The following is a 23,681-nucleotide window of genomic DNA, read 5'->3' on the forward strand; positions in this document are numbered from 1 at the left end:
TCAGTGGACGGAACGGGGACCCATCCGTGGGGTCAGTGGACGGAACGGGGACCCATCCGTGGGGTCAGTGGACGGAACGGGGACCCATCCGTGGGGTCAGTGGACGGAACGGGGACCCATCCGTGGGGTCAGTGGACGGAACGGGGACCCATCCGTGGGGTCAGTGGACGGAACGGGGACCCATCCGTGGGGTCAGTGGACGGAACGGGGACCCATCCGTGGGGTCAGTGGACGGAACGGGGACCCATCCGTGGGGTCAGTGGACGGAACGGGGACCCATCCGTGGGGTCAGTGGACGGAACGGGGACCCATCCGTGGTGTCAGTGGAGGGAACGGGGACCCATCCGTGGTGTCAGTGGAGGGAATGGGGACCCATCCGTGGTGCCAGTGGAGGGAATGGGGACCCATCCGTGGTGTCAGTGGAGGGAATGGGGACCCATCAATGGTGTCAGTTGGTGGAATAGTGCCACAAGCGCCAGATAAAAGCAAGCAAAGGGCCGCATCTGGCCCCTTGGCCACAGCTTGGAGATTATTGTGCTAGCGTACTGCACCAAAATGACATATTTTTATTTATTTTTTTACTCACTGTGTTTTGAAACAGGACGGTCCATATGTTGTCTGATGACTTATAATGTGAATCTTCAAAGTGTTCCAGCTGTGTGGGTAAATTGTGGTTATTGTCATTTTCGAATTGGCTGTGAGTTGCTTGCTCCCTTGTCTCCTCCAACCGATGTATGATGATTGTTGACGCAGGTTTCTTTACATCATCCTTAAAAATACATTTATATGAACAATAAAGGAACACAAAAGGCAATATGTATAATAATGCTAAAACAAAAAGCATAAAAGTATAGAAAAATAAATAATTAAATCTTACCTTTAGTGGGAAAATGACCTTCCACGACCTGTGTGTTGAATCACAATATTCCCGTGGATGAACAAGCTGAAGGAAACTTGGCTGTCCACTTTGAGTTCTTGATGTTGCCTGTGCTGTGTGGTGACATCTCTGTGTTCCCTCTTCCTGCTTTCTTTTCTGCTCCACAGTCATTGTGCAAAAAAACAAAAAGTAATCCGATTTACTTTCTACCCATTAAGAAATTACTACTGGCGATTATGAGAGTAATTTGTTTAAAGTGAACCTGTGGCCAGACTATGGACAGTTAGGTATATACCCATTCCCAACGAGCAGTTAAATAAACTGTAGTGAGTAGCACTCTCGCCTAGCAGTAAAAAGAGTTGCTGGTTCAAATCGCGACCACAACACTACCTGCCTGGAGTTTGCATGTTCTCCCTGTGCCTGCGTGGGTTTCCTCTGTGTACTCCGGTTTCCTTCCACACTCCAAAGACATGCTGGTAGGTTAATTGGCTTCTGCCTAAATTGGCCCTAGTATATGAATGCGAGTTAGGGATCTTAGATTGTAAGCTCTTTGAGGGTAGGGACTGATGTGAATGTACATTGTATATGCAAAGCGCTGCATAAATTGACGGCGCTATACAAGTACCTAAATAATAATAATAAAAAAAAACTTTAAAAACAAGTCCTCACTGACCTCAGTAGCTACAGGTACTCTAGAGCAACTGAGCCTCAAAGTTCACAGCAACTAATGTTCTTTGTGTGAAATCCCTGCTGTTCCTACCAGTACCTCTGCTTTCCTATTTAAAAAAACTGACCACACTAAGCAGGAGAGCACATTGTGGTCCATTCTCCAGCTATGGTGTGCTGACCCCCCCCCCCCCCACACACACACACACAGCCTTTTCCTGAGAAGCTCAGTGTGCTGTTGCTTCTCCTCCCCAAGCTCTTATGCAGCTGAGAACAAAGAGAATAAGATCACTTATAAAAATAAAAGACATCAGGTATTTATGATTTTTTTATTCTATACACAAATGTTTTGCCTTTCATCTCTATTTGAAACGATCACCTTGTGAAACAACCCAATCAATTTAGGATCGTCCTTGTGATCCTAGCCTTAGTGAGTATCTTTCCTGAAGTCTACGTTATTTATCTTCCTCCAATTCTGCATCCTTCATAAACAAATCACATTCATATTTGCTTGGTTTCGCACTTAACTAGTGCTTAGTCATGGCTAAGCACCAGGGGCGGACTGACAACTCATGGGGCCCCCGGGCAATAGAAGAGGATGGAGCCCCTCTGGCTTACAGATGGCCACCACGCCAGGAGGTAGTGCAGAGGCGGGCAGCTAAAATCTTGGGATATTCACATTAAAAGCATGTCATTTTCGGACATATCGGGGACAGATCTAAAAAAAACACAGATTTTTACATACTGTCCCTGGTTTTACTGAGCCTGGCAACCCGGATGGGGCCCCCTAGTGGCATGGGGCCCTCGGGCAGTGCCCGAGTGACTCAATGGTCAGTCCGCCCCTGCTAAGCACTAGTTAAGTGCGAAACGCGTCGGCTGTCCTGTTTTGTGGTTGTGGTGACTGTACATGTTCCAGTTTGAAAATAAAGACAACTTTATTTTAAAGTTTTCCCGGAGTGCGGCTGTCCATCTTCCTCTTCTTATTGCTACGTGCATCGCCAGCACCTTGGTAATCCGACCGTCCCTGATTATCTACAAGGCTCACCTGGAGTGGTGAAAACCTCTCTAAGTTTAAATTGGGTTGGTGGCTCTGAAAAACTTTTTAGTTGAAGCATTTTTTTAGGTTTGCTGTATGCGAGGGTCAGCAAGACGCTGGGCCGGACTGGCCTACTGGGATACCGGGAAATTTCTCGGTAGGCCGCCTGCCCTGGGGCCGATTTGAGTGGCGGCTGCAATGCTTCCCTCCTACCCTCTGTCCTCAGGCTCCTCCATGGAGCTGGGTCTGTGTATGTAAGGCGGCACTGTAACAAGGTCCAGACGTTCCGGCATCAGAAGCAAGATCACTGGATTAGTGGCAAAGGGAATGCATTGGTGGACAGATCTAGCAAATTTTGGAGGAAAAACTTAAGTACTAAGGCTAGGTTCCCTTTATGCGTTAAGGCTCCCTGTCCAATTCTGATGACAGTGTACCTTTAACAAAATAACTTAAAATCCATTAAACATTGAGACCAAAGACTCGTAAAGAGAAAGTGCAGCATCACAGTGGAGTGAACATTGATTAAGGAGAACATGCAGGACTGACAAGGCACTTTTACTTTACAAGATGATTGCCTTTATACTAATTAGCAGGCAAACAGGCGGAATCCTTGTATTGTGTTGGACAGTTCACCAGCAAAGCTTTAGGGATTTGTGATCTCCCGGGTGCGGCCAAAAATATTGGATTCATCCAACAAAATGGCTGCCTCCTCTGCATTAGCACAGCCAACTAAAAATACAATGGTTTGTTATACACAAAATAGGAGAGGTAACTGTCAGCGCAGATACAAAGTACATATATGGGTAGGAGTATGGTGATTAGTCCATTGGAAATAGTAGTAACAGGCAGTTCAATGGTTAAAAATGCAGATGATGTGGCTGTTCAATGGCGGCTGCTGTCCTCAGAGAGCTGACTCTGTGGTAAACAAAAGAGGGTTAGAGAAAGGAAGCGCCACCTAAGTGCAGTATTAAAGAGGTTCTTTTAACGACACATTGTACAAAACACACTTACAAGAAGGTAAGGAAAGAAGGCTCATCTGTAACATCCTGTAGTCCTCGTCCCGGATCCATGGGCTGCTTTAGAAGTGAAGAAAGCAGAATGTGTGGAGTCTTCAGGCCTGTCCTGTGGCCATCAGGGTGAAGCCTGTTCCAGCCTCACAGGTCACGTGACAGGTCACGTGATTACTTCCAAGGAACACTTCCGGGAGGCAGGTCAGACAGGGAGAACAAAGGCTGATTGGGCTACGCGCTCGGAGCCACTGCTCCTTCTATTGGCCAATTGGCTGTGCTAATGCATAGAAGGCAGCCATTTTGTTGGATGAATCCAATATTTATGTTACAGATGAGCCTTTCCTTACCTTCTTGTAAGTGTGTTTTGTACAATGTGTCATTAAAAGAACCTCTTTAATACTGCACTTAGGTGGCGCTTCCTTTCTCTACCCCTCTTTTGTTATACACAAAATGAACAATGTTAGCATTTCCCATAACTGGAACACAAATACCGCCAGAAAGTCAAGACGTTAAAACAACATTGAAAGTACATACCTCCTGCTGTTGACATTTGGTTCCTTTGTTGACATTCTTGTTCCGAGATGCCAGATGTCCTTCTACCGTGGGTTTCTGTAAGAAATAGTCAGTATGTCAGTGAACAGGCTGTGGGCTTCTTAAAAAAAAAAAATTACTGAAACAGTGTAAGATGAAGGTTAGACAAGCGCAAGAAATTTAGAGAAGAAACATCCACGATAAAAGCAAACTCCTCATGCAGATTTGTTAAACTTTTTTTAGTTATACAACCGCAGAATCCCAGCACTTCCATTGCACACCAACATTCAAGGAGACCGCTATGATTGTATTCCACCGCTCGTGAAAATGCAATAGCAACCTACAGTGCCTATGACTTTTGGAACCAGTTTTGCAGTGTGCACCATAAACGCCAAATGTTTTTTTCCCATTTTCAAATAAAGAATGCCTAGGGTGTTCATAATTTCATAAAAACTCTGGTAGCACCCCAACTTCCTTCACCCCATTCCACCCACTCATGACAGGGGTCAAGAGGGACAATTACCCCATCCATACATCTCCTAAGTTTTACAAAAACTGAGCCATTCCATACCTTGTCTACAACTTGCATGTTATTCCAATATGGGAATGACCATTTGTTGGTCACATTTATAGGATAACTTATCTATGAGAGTGGCCCTTTGCTTGTCTTTATCTAGACCTTTGAACATTATTTCTCTCACTAATACACAAGACATTATTCTGCCAACTGACACCAACAATGGGGCACTATTCCTCCCAATGATACCAACGAGGATGCACTATTCCTCCCAATGATACCAATGATGGTATCATTGGGAGGAATAGTGCATCATCATTGGTATCATTGGGAGGAATAGTGCATCCTCGTTGGTATCATTGGGAGGAATAGTGCATCCTCGTTGGTATCATTGGGAGGAATAGTGCATCATCATTGGTATCATTGGGAGGAATAGTGCATCCTCGTTGGTATCATTGGGAGGAATAGTGCATCCTCGTTGGAATCATTGGGAGGAATAGTGCATCATCGTTGGTATTTTTGGGAGAAATAGTGCATCATCGTTGGAATCATTGGGAGGAATGATGCATCATCGTTGGGAGAAATAGTGCATCCTCGTTGGTATCATTGGGAGGAATAGTGCATCATCATTGGTATCATTGGGAGGAATAGTGCATCCTCGTTGGTATCATTGGGAGGAATAGTGCATCCTCGTTGGTATCATTGGGAGGAATAGTGCATCATCGTTGGGAGAAATAGTGCATCATCGTTGGAATCATTGGGAGGAATGATGCATCATCGTTGGGAGAAATAGTGCATCCTCGTTGGTATCATTGGGAGGAATAGTGCATCATCATTGGTATCATTGGGAGGAATAGTGCATCCTCGTTGGTATCATTGGGAGGAATAGTGCATCCTCGTTGGTATCATTGGGAGGAATAGTGCATCATCATTGGTATCATTGGGAGGAATAGTGCATCCTCGTTGGTATCATTGGGAGGAATAGTGCATCAACGAGGATGCACTATTTCTCCCAATGATACCAATGAGGATGCATTATTCCTCCCAATGATACCAATGATGATGCATCATTCCTCCCAATGATACCAACGAGGATGCACTATTCCTCCCAATGATACCAACGAGGATGCATTATTCCTCCCAATGATACCAACGAGGATGCATTATTCCTCCCAATGATACCAACGAGGATGCATTATTCCTCCCAATGATACCAACGAGGATGCACTATTCCTCCCAATGATACCAAATGTGGTGATATTCACACCCAGGAAATGTTTCACTCCTGCTGGCCACAGTCCAACCCCCTTAAAGTCCGAAAGACAATAAAATTGCCCTTTGTTTAAAAAGTTTTAAGGGAGCTAATTTATTAATTTTAAATGTGGAAGCAAATGCTTTTCACTGGTTTGTACAACGCTTCTTAACCCCTTCCCGCTGCCGCCCCCCAGCCCTTTAGGAGGTTCTAAATGCCGGGAGGTGGGCATTGTGATCATGCGACCGCTTTGACTGTCACATCGGTCATATATCCGTAAGTTACCCAAAAGTGCGCTCTCAGCACAGTAATTTTGTTTACACAGGGCCACATATATGCAGCCACTTGGCATTAAAGCTCACCCGCTGAGACTGCATAAATGCGTACAGCCAGCAGGAAGTGGCTAATTGACGTATAGAGTGAAAAAAAAAAAAAGTAGAATTATTAAAAACACACCATGGCCTCCATGGCCACCCAATTTACCTCTGGGTATAGAAAAGTCTGCGACTATCCACCCTCCATCTCATGATGCAGTTCTGGGTGAGCTGAGCATTGTATTAATCAGAAGGAACGTTTACATTGCTATCCACTACTAGAAGAAGGGATCATTGTGAAACTGGCAAAAACAGGAGTTGACTTACTAAATGCAAATAGGCTATTGACTTTGCAAGGGAATCTTCTCTGAAACTTGGTGAATGTGGTGCACTTTCACTTTGTGAAGCGCACCCAATTGCGTGCAAGGAAAATAAAAATATTTTTTTTTGTATTTTTGCTTGCACGCGATTGGATGATGGAAGTCAGCAGAGCTTCACCTCGTTTACCAAGCTCTGGATATAATTCACTTGCAAAGTGCAACTTCCCTTCCAAATTGAACAGTCTTTAGTAATTTAGACCCTTTGCAATCTCTTTAGTGATTTTCTGATTTTGGTGTGCCCTATACATGAGCAGCAAAACAAAGCAGAATGTGGCCATCATCTAGTGCAGAGATCATCATCTTGGAAAAAGGAAACCAACCTTAGCAGTCTGTGAAACAGCATGGACTTTCCTGAGCAGCTTCACACCCTAGTCTATAAAAAAAATACATATGCCAGTACATGCTGCCAACAAAAAAAGGAAACCTATTCCCTGTCACCTTTACTAATTAGTATCATCTCTGTATCTCAGTTTCCCCCCTTTAACCCACCAATAAGTTGAATCGGCCATTCACTTGTTTAAGAACTCCAGTGGTAACAACACCCTATTGGCAGTCCCAGCTCTTAGCCTTCTAATGACCATTATCAGCCCTCAAAATTTCCACTCGCCTATTAGCATTTGGCGAGTGGATTTAAGCTGGGGGCGAGTGATGACAGGGCTGCATGACCAATCTCCCTCCAATCTGTGCCTACACTTAGAGTCCAGATGAGATTGGCGGCTGAAGAGGAAAGGTGCATGCTCGGGAAAAGTAGTCTGGTGAGCCGCGCACAGGCAGAACAGTACACAGGTGCTCTCCTTACAATTCTCATTAAGCCATGGGACCTAACAGTATGCCCTCTCTGAGACTGCCCCCCTCCCCCGACCAATGTAGCTGGAGAGCAGAAAGTAATGAGTGAGGTGGAGGATTGCAAAAATTACCACTCCAGTGCAGCGCTCACTGAAAGTTGCCCTGACATAAGAGCGACAGCCTTCTAGTTTGTGCAGTTTTCTTCTCCGTGTGCTCTATTTAAGTGTCCAACAGTTTAGCCTAAGCACTGTGAACAGACTGGTCTCAATGTGCGGTGTAAGTGTGCGCTGTGCTATGGTGTCAATGGCTGTGCAGTTGTGTGGATCTCAGCGCTGGATTGTACTCCCTCCCGCTGTGCTGCAGCTCCTCTCCTCTCTGCCAGCCTGAATAAAAGGGGGAAGTGGGGACATGCAAGCGTGGAGCCGCACACACAGGCTCCTGATGATGAGATGAATGGGAGAGAGAGAGAGAGGATGGATGGGAGTTGCAGAGGAGACAGCAAGAGAATGGGGAAGAGACCCAGTTCTAGTGCCCTGTCCCTCTGGTCTGCCCCCTGTGCCCTGTCCCTCTGGTCTGCCCCCAGTGCCCTGTCCCATTTTGTTAAAGTTGTTGTTGGCAATATTCAATTTTGTAACTTGATTCTGCATAAAACATTGTCATTCCATGAGATAATCTACGAGGGCGTGTTTACGGGTGCAATTAGGCACAGGGCAGTGTATGAATTAGGTGGGGCAACTGGTGGCGAGTAACTCTTGAGGCCTGGCTAGTAGCTCAGGACTTAAAATTTTGAGCCCTGCCATTATATTCACAGAGCCATGACAACAGGTCTACACCTGGTGAAACCCGTGTATTTCATCAATGGTCATGTGTTGGCATGCCAGTATTATCATGAATATGAATAAATGAGAAGCCCAACAGAACTCAGGTAGATAACTCGTATTCCTCAGGGGGCCTATACAACAAAACAGAGTGATTCAGTCCACATAAGTCTATTCAATACCAAAACATACATTTTATATGGAATTTGTATTTAGATGGACGTTCACCCTCTTCCCTAACTTTCCATAGTTTCCCAACTTTCATATATTACATTTTTTTTTCCTTTATATAGATGTCATCTTTAACTTTATTTAAGTAATGTGATTGCCATGCAAGGAGCACACACATGCACATTAGCTCATGTTACACTACACTAGATCCACAAAGCAAACCTCATGTTGAACAGAGCTGAAATAATGATCAGTACAGAATTGTGCTGACTGTATGACTGTCTTGCCAAACATTTAATGGACCTTCAGTTTGTCTAGGTCTGCAATCAATTAGGATCAGTAATTTAAGCTCTGATCAAGCAGCAGAAACCAACCAAGTTAAATACAAAAAGGAAACAAGTGTCCATAAAGCACCTACTTACCACAATGGCTGCCACCAAGAAAGAGGGAATAATTGCTTCATCCCATGACAATGTTGCCTCTAGACTTGCCAGAATATATTTTGCCCAATTCACCAAGGGTGAAAATGAGTGTCCACATCTTCAGTTTGGAGGGTTGTCGCATGATTTTTTTCCCCCCACTGAAATTGCTCTGATAATAGCAAACTATTTTTTTTTTTTTTTCTGCGCACGTTAAAAGTTCATTTTGTGGTTGTCTTATCAGTTTTAGGTGTTAAAGTGGGTTTTTAAAGTATGATTATAGAAAGAAATTGATAAAAGATGTCTCTTTAATAGAAGTGTCAGTGCTAAAAAAAAAAAATCATAAACTAAATATTTTTGTGTATAATAGAGAGATAAAGAGATATATCTATCACACACACACATACAAACACATGCAAGCACTTATTCATATACATACATGTACTGGGCCCTCAGGACAAGTTGGTACTTTATAGTCATGACACATATTTATACCTTTATTTCCTCAGATAAATTTTAAAAAACACTAGACTGGTGGCTCATGAAGAAGTGGATAATAAATAAATATACCAATTTATTGATCCCCCCCCCCTCGGTTAAGGCCGATATGTATATATATATATATATATATATATATATATATATATATATATATATATATATATATATATATATATATATATATATAGCACCCCAGGTAAAAATTTGTATTAATGTGCATAACGAAGCCAAGGAAAGATGGAAAAATCTCCAAAAAGGCATCAAATTACAGATTAGACATTCTTATAATATGTCAAAAAAGTTAGATTTTATTTCCATCATTTACACTTTCAAAATGACAGAAAACAAAAAAACGGCGTCTGCAAAAGTTTGGGCACCCTGCAGAATTGATAGCATGCACTGCCCCCCCCTTTGCAAAGCTGAGACCTGCCAGTGTCATGGATTGTTCTCAATCTTCATCTGGGAAGACCAGGTGATGTCAATCTCAAAGGTTTTAAATGCCCAGACTCATCTGACCTTGCCCCAACAATCAGCACCATGGGTTCCTCTAAGCAGTTGTCTAGAAAACTGAAACTGAAAATAGTTGACGATCACAAAGCTGGAGAAGGCTATAAGAAGATAGCAAAGCGTTTTCAGATGTCAATATCCTCTGTTCGGAATGTAATTAAGAAATGGCAGTCATCAGGAACAGTGGAAGTTAAAGCAAGATCTGGAAGACCAAGAAAAATATCAGACAGAACAGCTTGCAGGATTGTGAGAAAAGCAATTCAAAACCCACGTTTGACTGCACGATCCCTCCAGAAAGATCTGTCAGACACTAGAGTTGTGGTACACTATTCCACTATAAAGAGATACTTGTACAAATATGGTCTTCATGGAAGAGTCATCAGAAGAAAACCTCTTCTACGTCCTCACCACAAAAATCTGCGTTTGAACTTTGCAAATGAACATATATACAAGCCTGATGCATTTTGGAAGCAAGTTCTATGGACCGATGAGGTTAAAATAGAACTTTTTGGCCGGAATGAGCAAAGGTACGTTTGGAGAAGAAAGGGCACATAATTTAATGAAAAGAACCTCTGTCCAACTGTTAAGCATGGGGGTGGATCAATCATGCTTTGGGGTTGTATTGCAGCCAGTGGCACAGAGAACATTTCATGAGTAGAAGGAAAAATGGATTCAATAACATTTCAGCAAATTTTGGATGGTAACTTGATGCCATCTGTGAAAAAGCTGAAGTTAAAGAGAGGATGGCTTCTACAAATGGATAATTATCCTAAACACACCTCAAAATCCACGGGGGATTACATCAAGAGGCGTAAACTGAAGGTTTTGCCATGGCCTTCACAATCTCCTGACCTCAACATAATTGAAAATCTATGGATAGACCTTAAAAGAGCAGTGCGTGACAGACAGCCCAGAAATCTCAAAGAACTGGAAGACTTTTGTAAGGAAGAATGGGCAAAGATACCTCAAACAAGAATTGAAAGACTCTTGGCTGGCTACAAAAAGTGTTTACAAGCTGTGATACTTGCCAAAGGGGGCAGTACAAGATATTAACTCTGCAGGGTGCCCAAACTTTTGCAGACGCCATTTTTTTGTTTTCTGTCATTTTGAAAGTGTAAATGATGGAAATAAAATCTAACTTTTCTTGACATATTATAAAAATGTTTAAACTGTAATTTGATGCCTTTTGGAGATTTTTCCATCTTTCCTTGGCTTCGTTATGCACATTAATACAAATTTTTACCTGGGGTGCCCAAACTTTCGATCCCCACTATATATATATATATATATATATATATATATATATATATATATATATATATATATACACACACACACACACACACACACACACACCGTATCAATATCTGTATCAATGTTTACACACACACACACACACACACACACACATATATATGTGTATATATAAAAAAAAATAGAAGTATTTTGGAAAAAATAAAATAAAATAAAAAGGGGATATGTAAAGTCACCATTGTTAAGAATACCAATTTATTATCAGTTTCATCAAAATGCATGGCGTCTCAGATTTGATAAAAGTCTTTTTCTTTTTGATTATGGGGCAATCCCCCTTTATCATAATTTGAGAATGCACATTTCTACACTTCCTCCCATCACTTCCAGTGTAGATCATATTTAGCTATGCCTCCTCTGAGTTCTTCACTACACAGCCTCAGCCCATCATCTATAGAAATATTCTGTACATGGACCAAAGCCTCCACTCACGTCAATGGAAAGACTATCAAAATGTGGTCAGGATTAACATTGAAGAAAACAGAGCCTTCACTCTGAACATCTCTTAGGAGCATGGTTGTAGCCATGTATGGACTTATGAATGTGCTAGAGTGGTCACCAAACTTTAAAAACATTCTTTGGATCATGTGCTCGAGCTCTGCGCTACCTCCTACAGTTTGTGATCAGCCCTGCCAATGGAAGGTTCCTCCTTCGCCCCTCTCCAAGTTTACAGGAGCCAAAACAATGGGTATCAATGCATGCTAACAGTTTTGACCTTCAGCGCGCATTGAGAACACCACTGGAAACAAAATTGTGTGGTTTACATCCACCACAATGTTGATTTGTGGCAGAACCCCTGGGGACCACAGAGATTTACTTGTGGCTCATCAGTGGTATGGACCACTACTCTATGGGAGGTATTGACCAAGCGCTGATATTTGCGCGAAACGTGTCTACCTCATTGTCCCCTGCTCCATCTGTCAACCACCTGTCATATGAAGCTTCAATAAAAGGATTTTTGGAAGTGCAGCCGTCCGGAATTATTTCTTCACATTACTCTATGGGAGGGAAAGGGCAGACGAGTTTACATATTCTTTCACATAATAAACCCATTTCACCAATTATTGGGGGAAGGGGGGGGGGGTTTAAGGAATAAGGATATGCAAAGCTGCAAAAACACATAGCTATTTGCTTCTAGATGCCCTCAGCTATTTGCTCCAAGTGTGAGAATAATATAATTATATATATATATATATATATATATATATATATATATATATATATATATATATATATATATATATATATATATATATATATATATATATATATAAAAATAAAATCGTATTTATCGGCGTATAACACGCAGGCACAGTTAACCCTCTATTTTCAGGGTAAAAAAGCCAATATATATTTTTTTACGGGAACTAAGAAATTCAATACACTCTCTGGAACACATTTAGTATGGTGGGAAAGTTCTGGGGGATAATTTTTGGGGTAAAATAAATACATACTGAAACTCTGAAATGTACTATTATTTAAACCATATACAGAAATACTCAATATTTCACTTCATGACATTCGTAATAATGCATTGCAGTACAAGATCCCAGCCAGTCAGGTTCCACCTTTCATGGTAGAGCAGGCAATAATGAATAGTGATCTTTGACTGGTTGCTATGGAGTACTGTACACGGCGTAACAGTTTTGTCATGTTTAATATGCTCATATATCTTCAATACAGCAGTTGTCCTATCAGAAAACAAATACATATTCAGTTAAATATGAGAATGTAATAGAAATTAGATCATGGCTCAAAAAAAGAAAAGAAAAAGAAAGTGGATGATTATGCAAGACAGGAGGTGTAAAAGTCAGCATCAGATCTGATGAATGAGAAGAATGACTATGATGTGCTTGTCTGTAGAAAGGAGTTTTGGTGAATCTTTTAAAGGCCTCCAGGTTCTGTGAACATTTCATGTTATGAAGAAGAAAGTTCCAAAAAATGTGTAAAGCACAAGAGAGATCACAATGGTATGAGAGAGGAGATGATCAGATAAGAGGATAGGAGAAGGTCATTTGCAAGGTGAAGGTTCCATTGGGTGGGACACCTGAGGAGTAGGGAGAAGATGTGAGGAAGGTTGTGTGACATTGAAGATAGAATATATAACTGAATCATGTACCGCATTATGAAGGCAGCATGGAGACTGGAAGAAAAATACAATACTATGTTCTTACCTGCTGTTCCCATGGGCTTTAGCTCAATGGGAACTAGATCTAAAACTTCTACACCACCTTCAAATGGCACTGTTTACAGCACACTATTCCATTGTGTGAAAATATACTGCATTTTGTGGTTTTAACACATATACAACAGAACAGGCACATACATCTCTTTTATCACAACTCCTACAATAAGATAAAAAAAAAAAAAAACTCAGGTCAATGGGAGTGGTATAGGACCTTTGTCCTGAATTGTCCCTGGCTGATTAAGGAGAATATGTCAAAATACTTGCCAGAATTATTATTATTATTTTTTTTACATCAACCAGCTCTTGCTTACTAGTAGGTAGGCACTCCAAGCTGACTACTAGAATAAACCGTTTGGATTCCCAAATTATTATGAAACAAAATACATTTAATGGGATTGTACAAAGATGCATATCTTTGGTCAGAAAACATTGGCACATTGACAGCTATTGTCACTGAACACTAACGCAGGAAGGAAATAAATAAATATAAAATCACTTGAGTTAGTGTTGATGGTGGAGCCATTGTGTATTCCCGGCCGGGGGGGGGATGTACCCGGCCAGGAGAGCAAACGTGGGGTTGATTTACTAAATCAGATGGTGCTGCACTGCATAGAAACCAATCAGCTTCCAGTTTTTTTTTGCCAAAGCTAGAAGTGGTTGTAAATCTCAGTCATGAAATCTGAACAAAGCACATACGGGGAGTATATCTGTAGTGTTTACTCGTCTTTCTCTCTCTGAAGCTCCAAGTGTGGTTTCTCTCTGGTGCTTGGTCCCTTTGTTATCAGCATGACTTCTGACACCAATAAAATGGTGACAGAGGAGGAGAGCTCAGCACACAGCTTATGTATTCACAACACAGTTCTGTGTTGTGCCTTCCTTCCTGGACTGTGTGTGGAAGGGGGGGGGGGGAGGGGGTGTCCTCCAATCAGCTCTCACACACTGATTTTTTAAAAGCATTTGGAATAATTTCTCCCTAACGAGATAAACACCTGTTCCTTAAACGTCCTTCTCAAACCTGCATTAAGGGCCCTTTCACATGGGCGGACGAACGGACTGTTTATTACAAGTCCGTTTACGGACTTGTAATATATCCCTATGGGATTGCAGACGTTAGCGAATGATGCATCCGCTAACGTCCGCAAAGATCCGCGTCCGCAAAGTTCCGCTTTTTCAGACGGAAGAAAACCCTAATTCTGATACCCACTTCTTGCTTGACTGGCAACCTCATTGACAGAACCCAGTGTCATGTTTGTATTTTCAATGCACCCAATGAAATATTTATCATCCTTCTACTACATTTAAAAAAAGTAAGTGAATGATTACATGTATATACATCATATATAAAAAAAAACTTTTGTATATATTTAATAATAATGTTCTAAATGCATGTAATTAACTTTATGTATTTTTATGCTTAGATTAACTAATTGTCCTTCTCTACACACCCCTGAAGAAGGTTACCCGAAACGTGTAAAGAAGGTTTGTATGTATTTACCTATATGGTGACAATCATTGGAACTGTATATTTTAATTCAATATTTCATTTTTTTTATAAATATGTATAATTGTGAATAAAAAAATTTTTTTTACCTCAATATCCCGTATATTTGGAATACTATCAGTGCCTTAAAAGTCCACCCAGAGGAACCCCCTTTTTTCTTTTCTCATATATACTGGATGTGGCACAAGCATATATTTACCATTCACCCCCCTTTCTTTCAAACAAAATTATAATTGTGGTTTCCATTTGGGAAAAATTATACTTCTTGTAATGTGCATTTGCTCTGTAAAGATTGATCCGGAAACAGAAGTTTGTCCGCAATGAACACGTGGTTTGTTTATATAAGATATATACCGTATGGCAGGTGATAGGGTGACAAGCATCAACATTACATCACTTCCATGCATACCAATACTGAAAGTTAATGATAAACAGTACAGTATTGTGTACAAAGTAATGAGCTCTGGCAGGGGTGTGTTGTGTTGACGCGTATGTCATATGCATTAACACGTTGCAGTGACATTTTCAATGGCACCCCAAACGCAGCTCCAACGCACACGCGCTGCAGTGCATCACAATGTATGGTAACAGTGCTGTGCATTGTGGTGCGTTACTTTAGGAAAAATGCTGCATGTGTTTTTGGTCTGTTGCTGTGCATTGACAGCTTATTTAAAAAAATTGGACTGCCTTGCACAGGAATGGAGAAGTGCGAATCCAGACTAACACTAGGTGCCATCGGACACCCTATATTTACCAAGATTCAGATTAAAGAGAAATGATTAAACTATTATATTAATATATTATAAAATTATATATATATATTATATATATATATATATATATATATATATACACATACACATATATACACACACACACACACACACTAGGTACCCCCAGTGTGTTTATTACCACCTAAACAGGTACAGGTGAATGGAGTGGTTAGGCCCCTTTCATACTAGCGGAGCCTGCCAGCGGATCTGCCTGCTCAGCGGGGAATCTCTCCGCGAGCATGCCGATGACAGGTTCGTGTCCGCTCCCCTATATGGGCGGCTGGATGTAAATGGACAGCCTGTGATTCGACACGCTCCACTGATCATCGCTCCCCTCCACTGAGCACTGTTAGGATCATCATACACATTACAATCTGATTCTACAATCTACATTCAATTTATGTAAATGGGGGATCTACCTAATCTATCCGATCAGATCCATTGCATTACATCAGGGGTCTCCAAAGCAGCAAACAAGCAGTCCACTTCAGGATTTTACCAGGCCAGCAGCTGATGTGCACAGTCTCTGCTTCTCCGCCCACAAACATTTGTAAAATTAATTATGTGGCCCCTTCACTACACAACTTTAAGCCCTGGTTCACATTGATGCTACTTTGAAATCGTGCTACTTCACTTGAAGTAGCGCGATTTCAAAGTAGCAAGGTCAGGGCAATTACAGGTGCAACTTGATAGACATGCGCGTGGCTTCATACACAGATGTCTATTGAAGTTGCACCTGAAATCTAAAAAAGTAGTGCAGGAACTATTTTTCCAAATCGGTGCGGCGCCGCAAAACCGGTGTCACACCGACTGGAACAGTGTCATTGCCTCCAGTAGGCTGCGTCTTGTTAAGTGATTTGATCTCAAATCGCATGACAAATCGCTCCTACGTGAACCTAGGTTAAAGGCAATGTGTAGCAATCTTTAAGGCAATTGGGCAGGGGGACATGCTGGAAAACTGGTATGATCGTCTTTGTTTTTTGTTTTTTTTTATTTAGGAGCTCATTTAGGGCCTGTAGCAACTGCTTTCGGCATCAGTTTGCAACGCACTTGTGATCTTTCAGAATTTACTTACTGGTGTATTTGATGGCCTTCAGACTTTAAAAGTGGTTAAAAACCTCTGACATGAAATATGAACAAATCATGTCCCTCCGCAGTGTGCGCTTGTCTCAATTAAGAGCACAAGTGCCATTTCTCTCTTCTGACAAGTTTTCCTGACATTAAGAGGTAAAAAGGTGACAGGGTGGGGACTTCCAGCACACAGCATGTGATTGACAATCTCAGCTTTAGTTCTGTGTAAAAGGGGGGGGGGGGGGGGAGTTCCTTTGAGCTCAGACAAGCTAGATAAATTCTGCACTTTGAACAGATGTAAAGAAGACTGCTCATAAACTGATACAACTTATGTAGGAGGATTTGTTTTATCTCTGTGCTGTATCTCCAGAGTCCAGCCACTTCACTGGGTATATGGAAGGGTTTACAACCAATGTAATCATTTTTTTGCATCCCATACCGTTGTAAACGAGAGAGAAGCCACCTGTCCAAAATTAGGTCCCATGCATCGTCTGACTTTTTTCAATTCTGAAGTGATGTCACGTGTTGTGGTGTATTTGTATTGCATTGTATTTTCGGATGACAACTATACTGACTAAATGAAAATCGTAAGTTCTGGTATGATACGAGGAAAATGTTCACGCTTGTCAGATTGGATAACATCAGATGAACTGTCGTCATCAGCTATCGAAAGCTCTGTACTAACTAATCAGATTATCGTACGATTTATTCGAAAGCTGGCTTCACACAAGTGTGGTAATGCATATTAAAACATGCATTTTAGTATGCTTTACTGCAATATACCTGAATGCACAGGATTATGTGCATTGCTATTCATTTAAAACAACACTCCAATACACACACGCAATTGCTGGCAATGCACATGTGCTATGGTGCTTTGAAGTGTGCTGGGTTGAATGAATGAATGAATGAATGAAAAACTTATATAGCGCGGCACATGCGAACTGAATCGCCTCTGGGCGCTGGTTGTTTGTGTCTCTTGCCATCAGAAAAGCAGGGTTTTGATCTGCCTTCTGAAAGACAGGTGGTTTTGCTCCAACCGAATGCTGGTTGGTAAAGCATTCCAAAGCCTGGGGCCCTGGAAAGCAAACCTTCTTTCTCCTTTGGACTTGTATTTGGTTTTTGGAACCTTGACCAGATTTTGGTCGGTGGATCGCAGAATGCGGTTGCAATTGTGAGGTTTGATCTTGTCGCATAGATATCTAGGAGCCTTCCCATGGATGCACTTATGTGTCAGGCAGAGTGCTTTGAATGCAATTCTGTCTTTCACTGGCAACCAGTGAAGTGATCTCAGCGAAGGTGAGATTGATTCCCATGATTTTTTCCCAGTCACCAGTCTGGCGGCCGTATTCTGTACGACTTGTAGACGAGCGATTTGGTACTTTGGGAGCCCGAGGTAAAGGGCATTTGCATAGTCCAGTCTGGAATTCACGATTGTTCCCACCACGACTGCTACGTCTTCTTTGGGGATAAATGGAATAAGTCTGCGTAGTAGGCGCATCAAATGGTGCGACCCGCTGACTACTGACCCTATTTGTGCGTCCATTGTCATGAAGGTGTCAAACGTGACTCCTAGACTTTTGACTTTGGAGCTAGGGGAGATGATTTGTCCCAGAATGGGCGATGGAGTCCAGTTTGTTGCTAGTAGACTCTTTCGACTGGCATCAAACATAAAGAGTTCTGTTTTAGCGCTATTGAGTTTAAGATAACTCTTAGACATCCAGTTTTCTATTGAAGAGAGACATTTCTCTAGTCTGAGATGATGATCCTTTTTGTGGCAGATGCGAAAATACAGTTGCGTGTCGTCTGCATACGAGTGATAGAGTAGTTCTTGGCTACTGATAATATCAAAGAGAGGACGAAGATAGATATTAAACAGCACCGGTGATAGGGGGGATCCTTGGGGGACCCCACATGGCACCGTGCGTTTTTCTGACGTGAAAGATCCCAATTTCACCGTTTGTGATCGGTTTCCGAGAAAAGAGGAGAACCATGGTAAAGCATCTTCTGTGACTCCGGCGACTTCTGCTAGTCGTCTCAGTAACAGTTTATGGTCTACTGTGTCGAAGGCTGCGCTTAGGGTTGCTTAACAATGCAGCAAATACAGTTTTATTGTGACAGTTCATTTAAAATGGATGGGCTGTCTTAAGCCCTCATTCATCCGGTGATTACATGGTTAATTCCTGCGGAAGGAATCACAGCTGTGTCCCAGTACAAAGCAATGACAGGCCAAATGCGCCCATACATGAATCAAAATACAGTCGGTTCACCAGAGACCTATGTATAGGCAGGTCAGTTGTACAGAAATCAATCTACCAATTGACTTCTGGACATCCAGCCTGACTGCTTTTTTCCTGAACGATCAGTGCTGCTGACTATAGTTAGCAGCACTGATCAGTGCATTCTGACAGTGGAGAAGGATCCCCAGCGGGAGCAATTCCCCCATCTACCTCGAATGTGCGTTTTTGTTTTGTGCAACTGCTGCTGGTATGTATGACCAGCCTAAAGTATAAGTTCACCTTTAGTACCATGTTGTATGTTACACCCATATTCAAAGTGTAATATTTAACATGTTACTAAAAAGCTTGCTCGCACCCCTGCCCGTTGCTCCATTGGGTGGGGATCCTCTCCCTGCACCTGCTGTCACGATTTAAAAACCAGTGTGGCTATGCATGGCTTCACCTACAGAGGCACGTCATTCATTTACAGAGTTCTTTGAATGAATGAACTACAAGTCCTGTCTGCCACCAGGCAGAGTACCGTATATACTCGAGTATAAGCCGAGATTTTCAGCCCTTTTTTTTAGGGCTGAAAATAGACCCCCTTGGCTTATACTCGAGACGGTGTACCTGTCGGGTCATGGGCATCCATATTTCAAAAGTCGCAGCTTCCCCCGGTCCATGATAGGCGTTTGACACTGTGTTCCGCTACCGCCTATCACGGATGTCCGACTTTCCCAGTAGACACTGTGTACAGTGTTCCGCCTATCATGGACGTCCTCTTGCCCGAGGATGAAAGAAGGTCCGTGTAACGGTATGGCCCGTGTGACCAGAGGCTCTTGAAGGATGTGGGGTACTCCTGTTTCAGCTTCACCAATGACTCTTGGGTCTAGGGTAATCCTATGTCCACTAGGGGCATAGGATGACTGAGAATTGATATCTTGAATTACATGAGATGGGACAGTAATGATAATTCACAATGTATTGCAGGATATCTTGAAATATTACAGGTGGTTAATTCTGAACCCAACAGGTCAATAATAGTGTGATTCATTCAATGTGGGGACACATACTGTTAAGGTGTTAATTAAGTCTGGCTCCTAAGATATTTCATTATGTGATGCTAATTAACACTGCTTTGTGTGAATTTCTATTGATGCTAATATGTGTTGTGAGTTAGCACACTCTAAAGGTCAGACATCTGACTTATGTTTACTAAAGGAATGTGTATTGCGTAGCAGGTGAGAATAGCTTATAGAGTCAGAATGTCTGTCTAAGATGTGGATTGAGGGGGACTCGTTAGTACGCATTGTATGATGTTGTGGGTGGAGTGTGTCATTGTCCCTTTGATTACTGCAGCATGCTTTTTGGTTGTTAACTGTATAAAAGCCTGAGTTTTACCATTAAAAGCTATCTGTTTGGAACCAGAGAACAGAGCTGTGTCTCGTTTTTCTGGGGATTTCTTATGGGTCCTGTCTGCTGGATTGTGGAGTGTCGATAAGCTGTCTTGGGTTGGTGGAATGGAATATCGTAACAGCGTTAACCCCTGACCATTACAGTCCGTGATTTGCGGAACACAGTGTCTGCTGGGAAACCGAGTCCGAGGATAAGAGGACCTCCGTGATAGGCGGTAGCTGAACACAGTGTCAAATGCATATCACAGGCTGAATGGGACCAGAAAAAAGCTGCGACTTTTGAAAAATGAATGCCCACAGCCTGTCAAGAATATAGGTACACTGAGGCTGCAATGGGCACAGTAAGGCTACAATGGGCACAGTGAGAATGGGCACAGTGAAGCTGCAATGGGCACGGTGAGGCGTGCAAAGGGGCACAGTGAGACGTGCAAAGGGGCATTGTTGACCCTCTTTTCTGCTTACAGTAGCTGCTGCATTCTCACCCTAGGCTTATACTCGAGTCAATAAGTTTTCCCAGTTTTTTGGTGGTAAAATTAGGGCCTCAGCTTATACTCGGGCCGGCTTATACAGTAATTCATTGATTTTTCCTGGACTTCAGTAACCGTTTGCCCCTGTGGAAGATATGAGCAGACAGCTGTACTGAGAGTCTGCAGGAACCTGACATTGTACCCGGGATCTGCTGATCGAGGTTGCAATGCTCTGCCGGCTTATAAGAATAAAAAATGTTTTTATCTGCAAAAAATAAATATTTATTTATTTTCATTTTAAACTTATCCTTTAACCAGGAGCCATGGCTGCCTGCCCTCTGCTTGCATGTATGCTGACATCCAACGATTACCTGAGATCAGGAACGCATAATTGGTCGTGAATGCAATCTGTGTCCAGGGCCAGTCATCTGTCACCACTATAGATGGAGACGTACGGCTACATGCAGACAACTGCTGCTCCTATCAGCCTGTCATTGCTTTGTGCCAGCCAATCGGCCGTAGCTGTTTACACACCTTTGTGATTTCTGCTGCAGGAATTCGCAGGGGTCAGTGTGCCCTAAAGTATTGTGCACCCACAAAACAAACCCTCTAGGACAGCGGTCATCAACCCCGTCCTCAGGGCCCACTAACAGGCCAGGTTTTATGTATTAGGCCCCTTTCACACTGGGGCGGTGGGTGCATCGGCGGTAAAGAGCCGCTTTTACCCCCCGCTAGCGACCGAGAAAGGGTTAAAACCACCACAAAGCGGCGCTTAGCCAACTGTATAGCCGCAGTGCCCATTAATTTCAATGGGCAGGAGCGGTATGATGAAGTCCCCGCCCACAGGGACGTAACCCGCGACCATCGAATACTGTTCATCATACTAGTACTCGCTGAGTGCTTTGTTTTGTAAGTGCAGCTTTGCTTCTTTTAAAATAAATGCTTTTTAATTACGGAAAGCACTATGGTATATCATTTATCGTTACATGCCATATACTTCACTGAGAGATTATCATCGTTTGTGACACCGCCATCAATGCCATAAGGATCTGGATCCAGTATCACCCATTATACCCTGAGGGGATTGCTGTATTGACCCTTTCCTAGCAGGGTCCATTCTGTGAGGTGAGCGGCCAATTGATCTTTTGGTGGAGGTTGATTTCACATTGCACGAGGATTTCTGCATGTTCTGCTGTGCACATTGAAGATCCCATGGATGGCGTTTTTATTGTTCACACTTGGGGCCAAATTCGGGTAGAATTCCGGCGGCGTAACGTATTGCATTTACGTTACACCGCCGCAAGTTTTACGGGCAAGTGCTTAATTCACAAAGCACTTGCCTGTAAACTTGCGGTGGCATAGCGTAAATCCGTCCGGCGCAAGCCCGCCTAATTCAAATGGGGCGTGTATCATTTAAATTAGGCACGTTCCCGCGCCGAACGTACTGCGCATGCTCCGTTTTGAAATTTCCCGCCGTGCTTTGCCTGAAATGACGTCGCACCAACGTAATTTTTTGAACGGCGACGTGCGTTACGTCCTTTCCTATTCACTGACGACTTACGCAAAAAAAAAAAAAATTAAAATTTGACGCGGGAACGGCGCCCATACTTTAACATGGCAAGTCTAAATATAAGCCAAGAAATAGCAGCTGTAACTATACGCCGGGAAAAGCCGACTAGCGACGACGTAAGAGAATGCGATGAACATGCGTACCTTCGTGGATCGCCGTAAACAGCTAATTAGCATACCCGACGCGGAAAACTACGCAAACTCCACCCAGCGAGCGCCGAAGTATTGCACCTACGATCCGAAGGCGTACGAAGCCGTACACCTGTCGGATCGAAGGCAGAAGCCGTCGTATCTTGGTTTGAGAATTCAAACTAAAGATACGACGCGGAAAATTTGAAAGTACGCCGGAGTATCAGCAGATACTCCGGCGTACTTCTTCTGTGAATCTGGCCCTTGGACTTTTTGTATAGCACTGCACCACCTTTTTTATATTTATTTATCTGAGGGATTTGAGATTTGACCCTGGTGTTCAGCAGCTTTTATTTCGGATTTCCCTCAGTAGAAACAGCTGTGGTAATGACGAAGGCAGTGAAACCGATCAAATCACTGATGTAAAATAACGGGAAGCCTGAAAGCATGACCTGATGGGGTGCCTTGAGGACTGGAGTTGAGAAACATGTTCTAGGAAAACCCGGCTTTTACATGGCAATTGTACTGAGCAGTTGGTACAAAGCCTGCATCTTTAGGGTATGGCGGTCACATTGCAGGAATACATGTTTACTGCCCATTTTTGGCTGCATGGACAAGGCCTTATAACGAGGGTTGCACCAATACCACCATCGGTGCCGCAAAGCCGCCGCCGTTAATCAGCATGCGGGGAACATTACAGCTTTCGTTTGAATAGCTGTATCCCCGCCGCATATAGACACTCCCCCTTGCGCGGGATTGGACGGATGATCTGTCCAATCCCGAGCAAGGGGGAGTGTATACGCGGCGGGGATACAGCTATTCAAACGAAAGCTGTAATGTTCCCCGCACGCTGATTAGCGGCGGCACGATCAAGGTATGTAGGACATGGCTGCATTATGTGGGGGACATGGCTGCATTATGTGGGGGGACATGGCTGCATTATGTGGGGGACATGGCTGCATTATGTGGGGGACATGGCTGCATTATGTGGGGGACATGGCTGCATTATGTGGGGGACATGGCTGCATTATGTGGGGGACATGGCTGCATATGGGGGGGACATGGCTGCATATGGGGGGGACATGGCTGCATATGGGGGGGACATGGCTGCATATGTGGGGGGACATGGCTGCATATGTGGGGGGACATGGCTGCATATGTGGGGGGACATGGCTGCATTTGGGGACACATTTAAAAAAAGTATCGGTATCGGCGAGTACATAAAAAAAAAGTATTGGTACTTGTACTCAGTC

At 42.9% G+C, this 23,681-nt stretch overlaps 1 protein-coding gene across 3 annotated transcripts in view; it reads right to left on the minus strand.

Moving 5' to 3' along the window:
* Positions 1-23,681, minus strand: part of LOC120931399 (threonine--tRNA ligase 2, cytoplasmic-like) — a 67,481-nt gene that overhangs the window by 42,626 nt on the left and 1,174 nt on the right. The window contains exons 2-4 of one of the 3 annotated variants that reach the window (XM_040342795.1): positions 4,124-4,198; positions 878-1,033; positions 587-769 (exon numbers count right to left, since the gene is read on the minus strand). The exons of 1 other annotated variant lie outside the window; for it this stretch is intronic. In XM_040342795.1, coding sequence (XP_040198729.1) covers positions 587-769; positions 878-1,033; positions 4,124-4,198 — 414 coding nt within the window. The remainder of the gene's footprint in view (positions 1-586; positions 770-877; positions 1,034-4,123; positions 4,199-23,681) is intronic. One more of the 3 variants, XM_040342796.1, reaches the window with a different exon arrangement.

The sequence above is a fragment of the Rana temporaria genome, chromosome 3 (genome assembly GCF_905171775.1).
Source record: "Rana temporaria chromosome 3, aRanTem1.1, whole genome shotgun sequence".
NCBI classification, from domain to species: domain Eukaryota; kingdom Metazoa; phylum Chordata; class Amphibia; order Anura; family Ranidae; genus Rana; species Rana temporaria.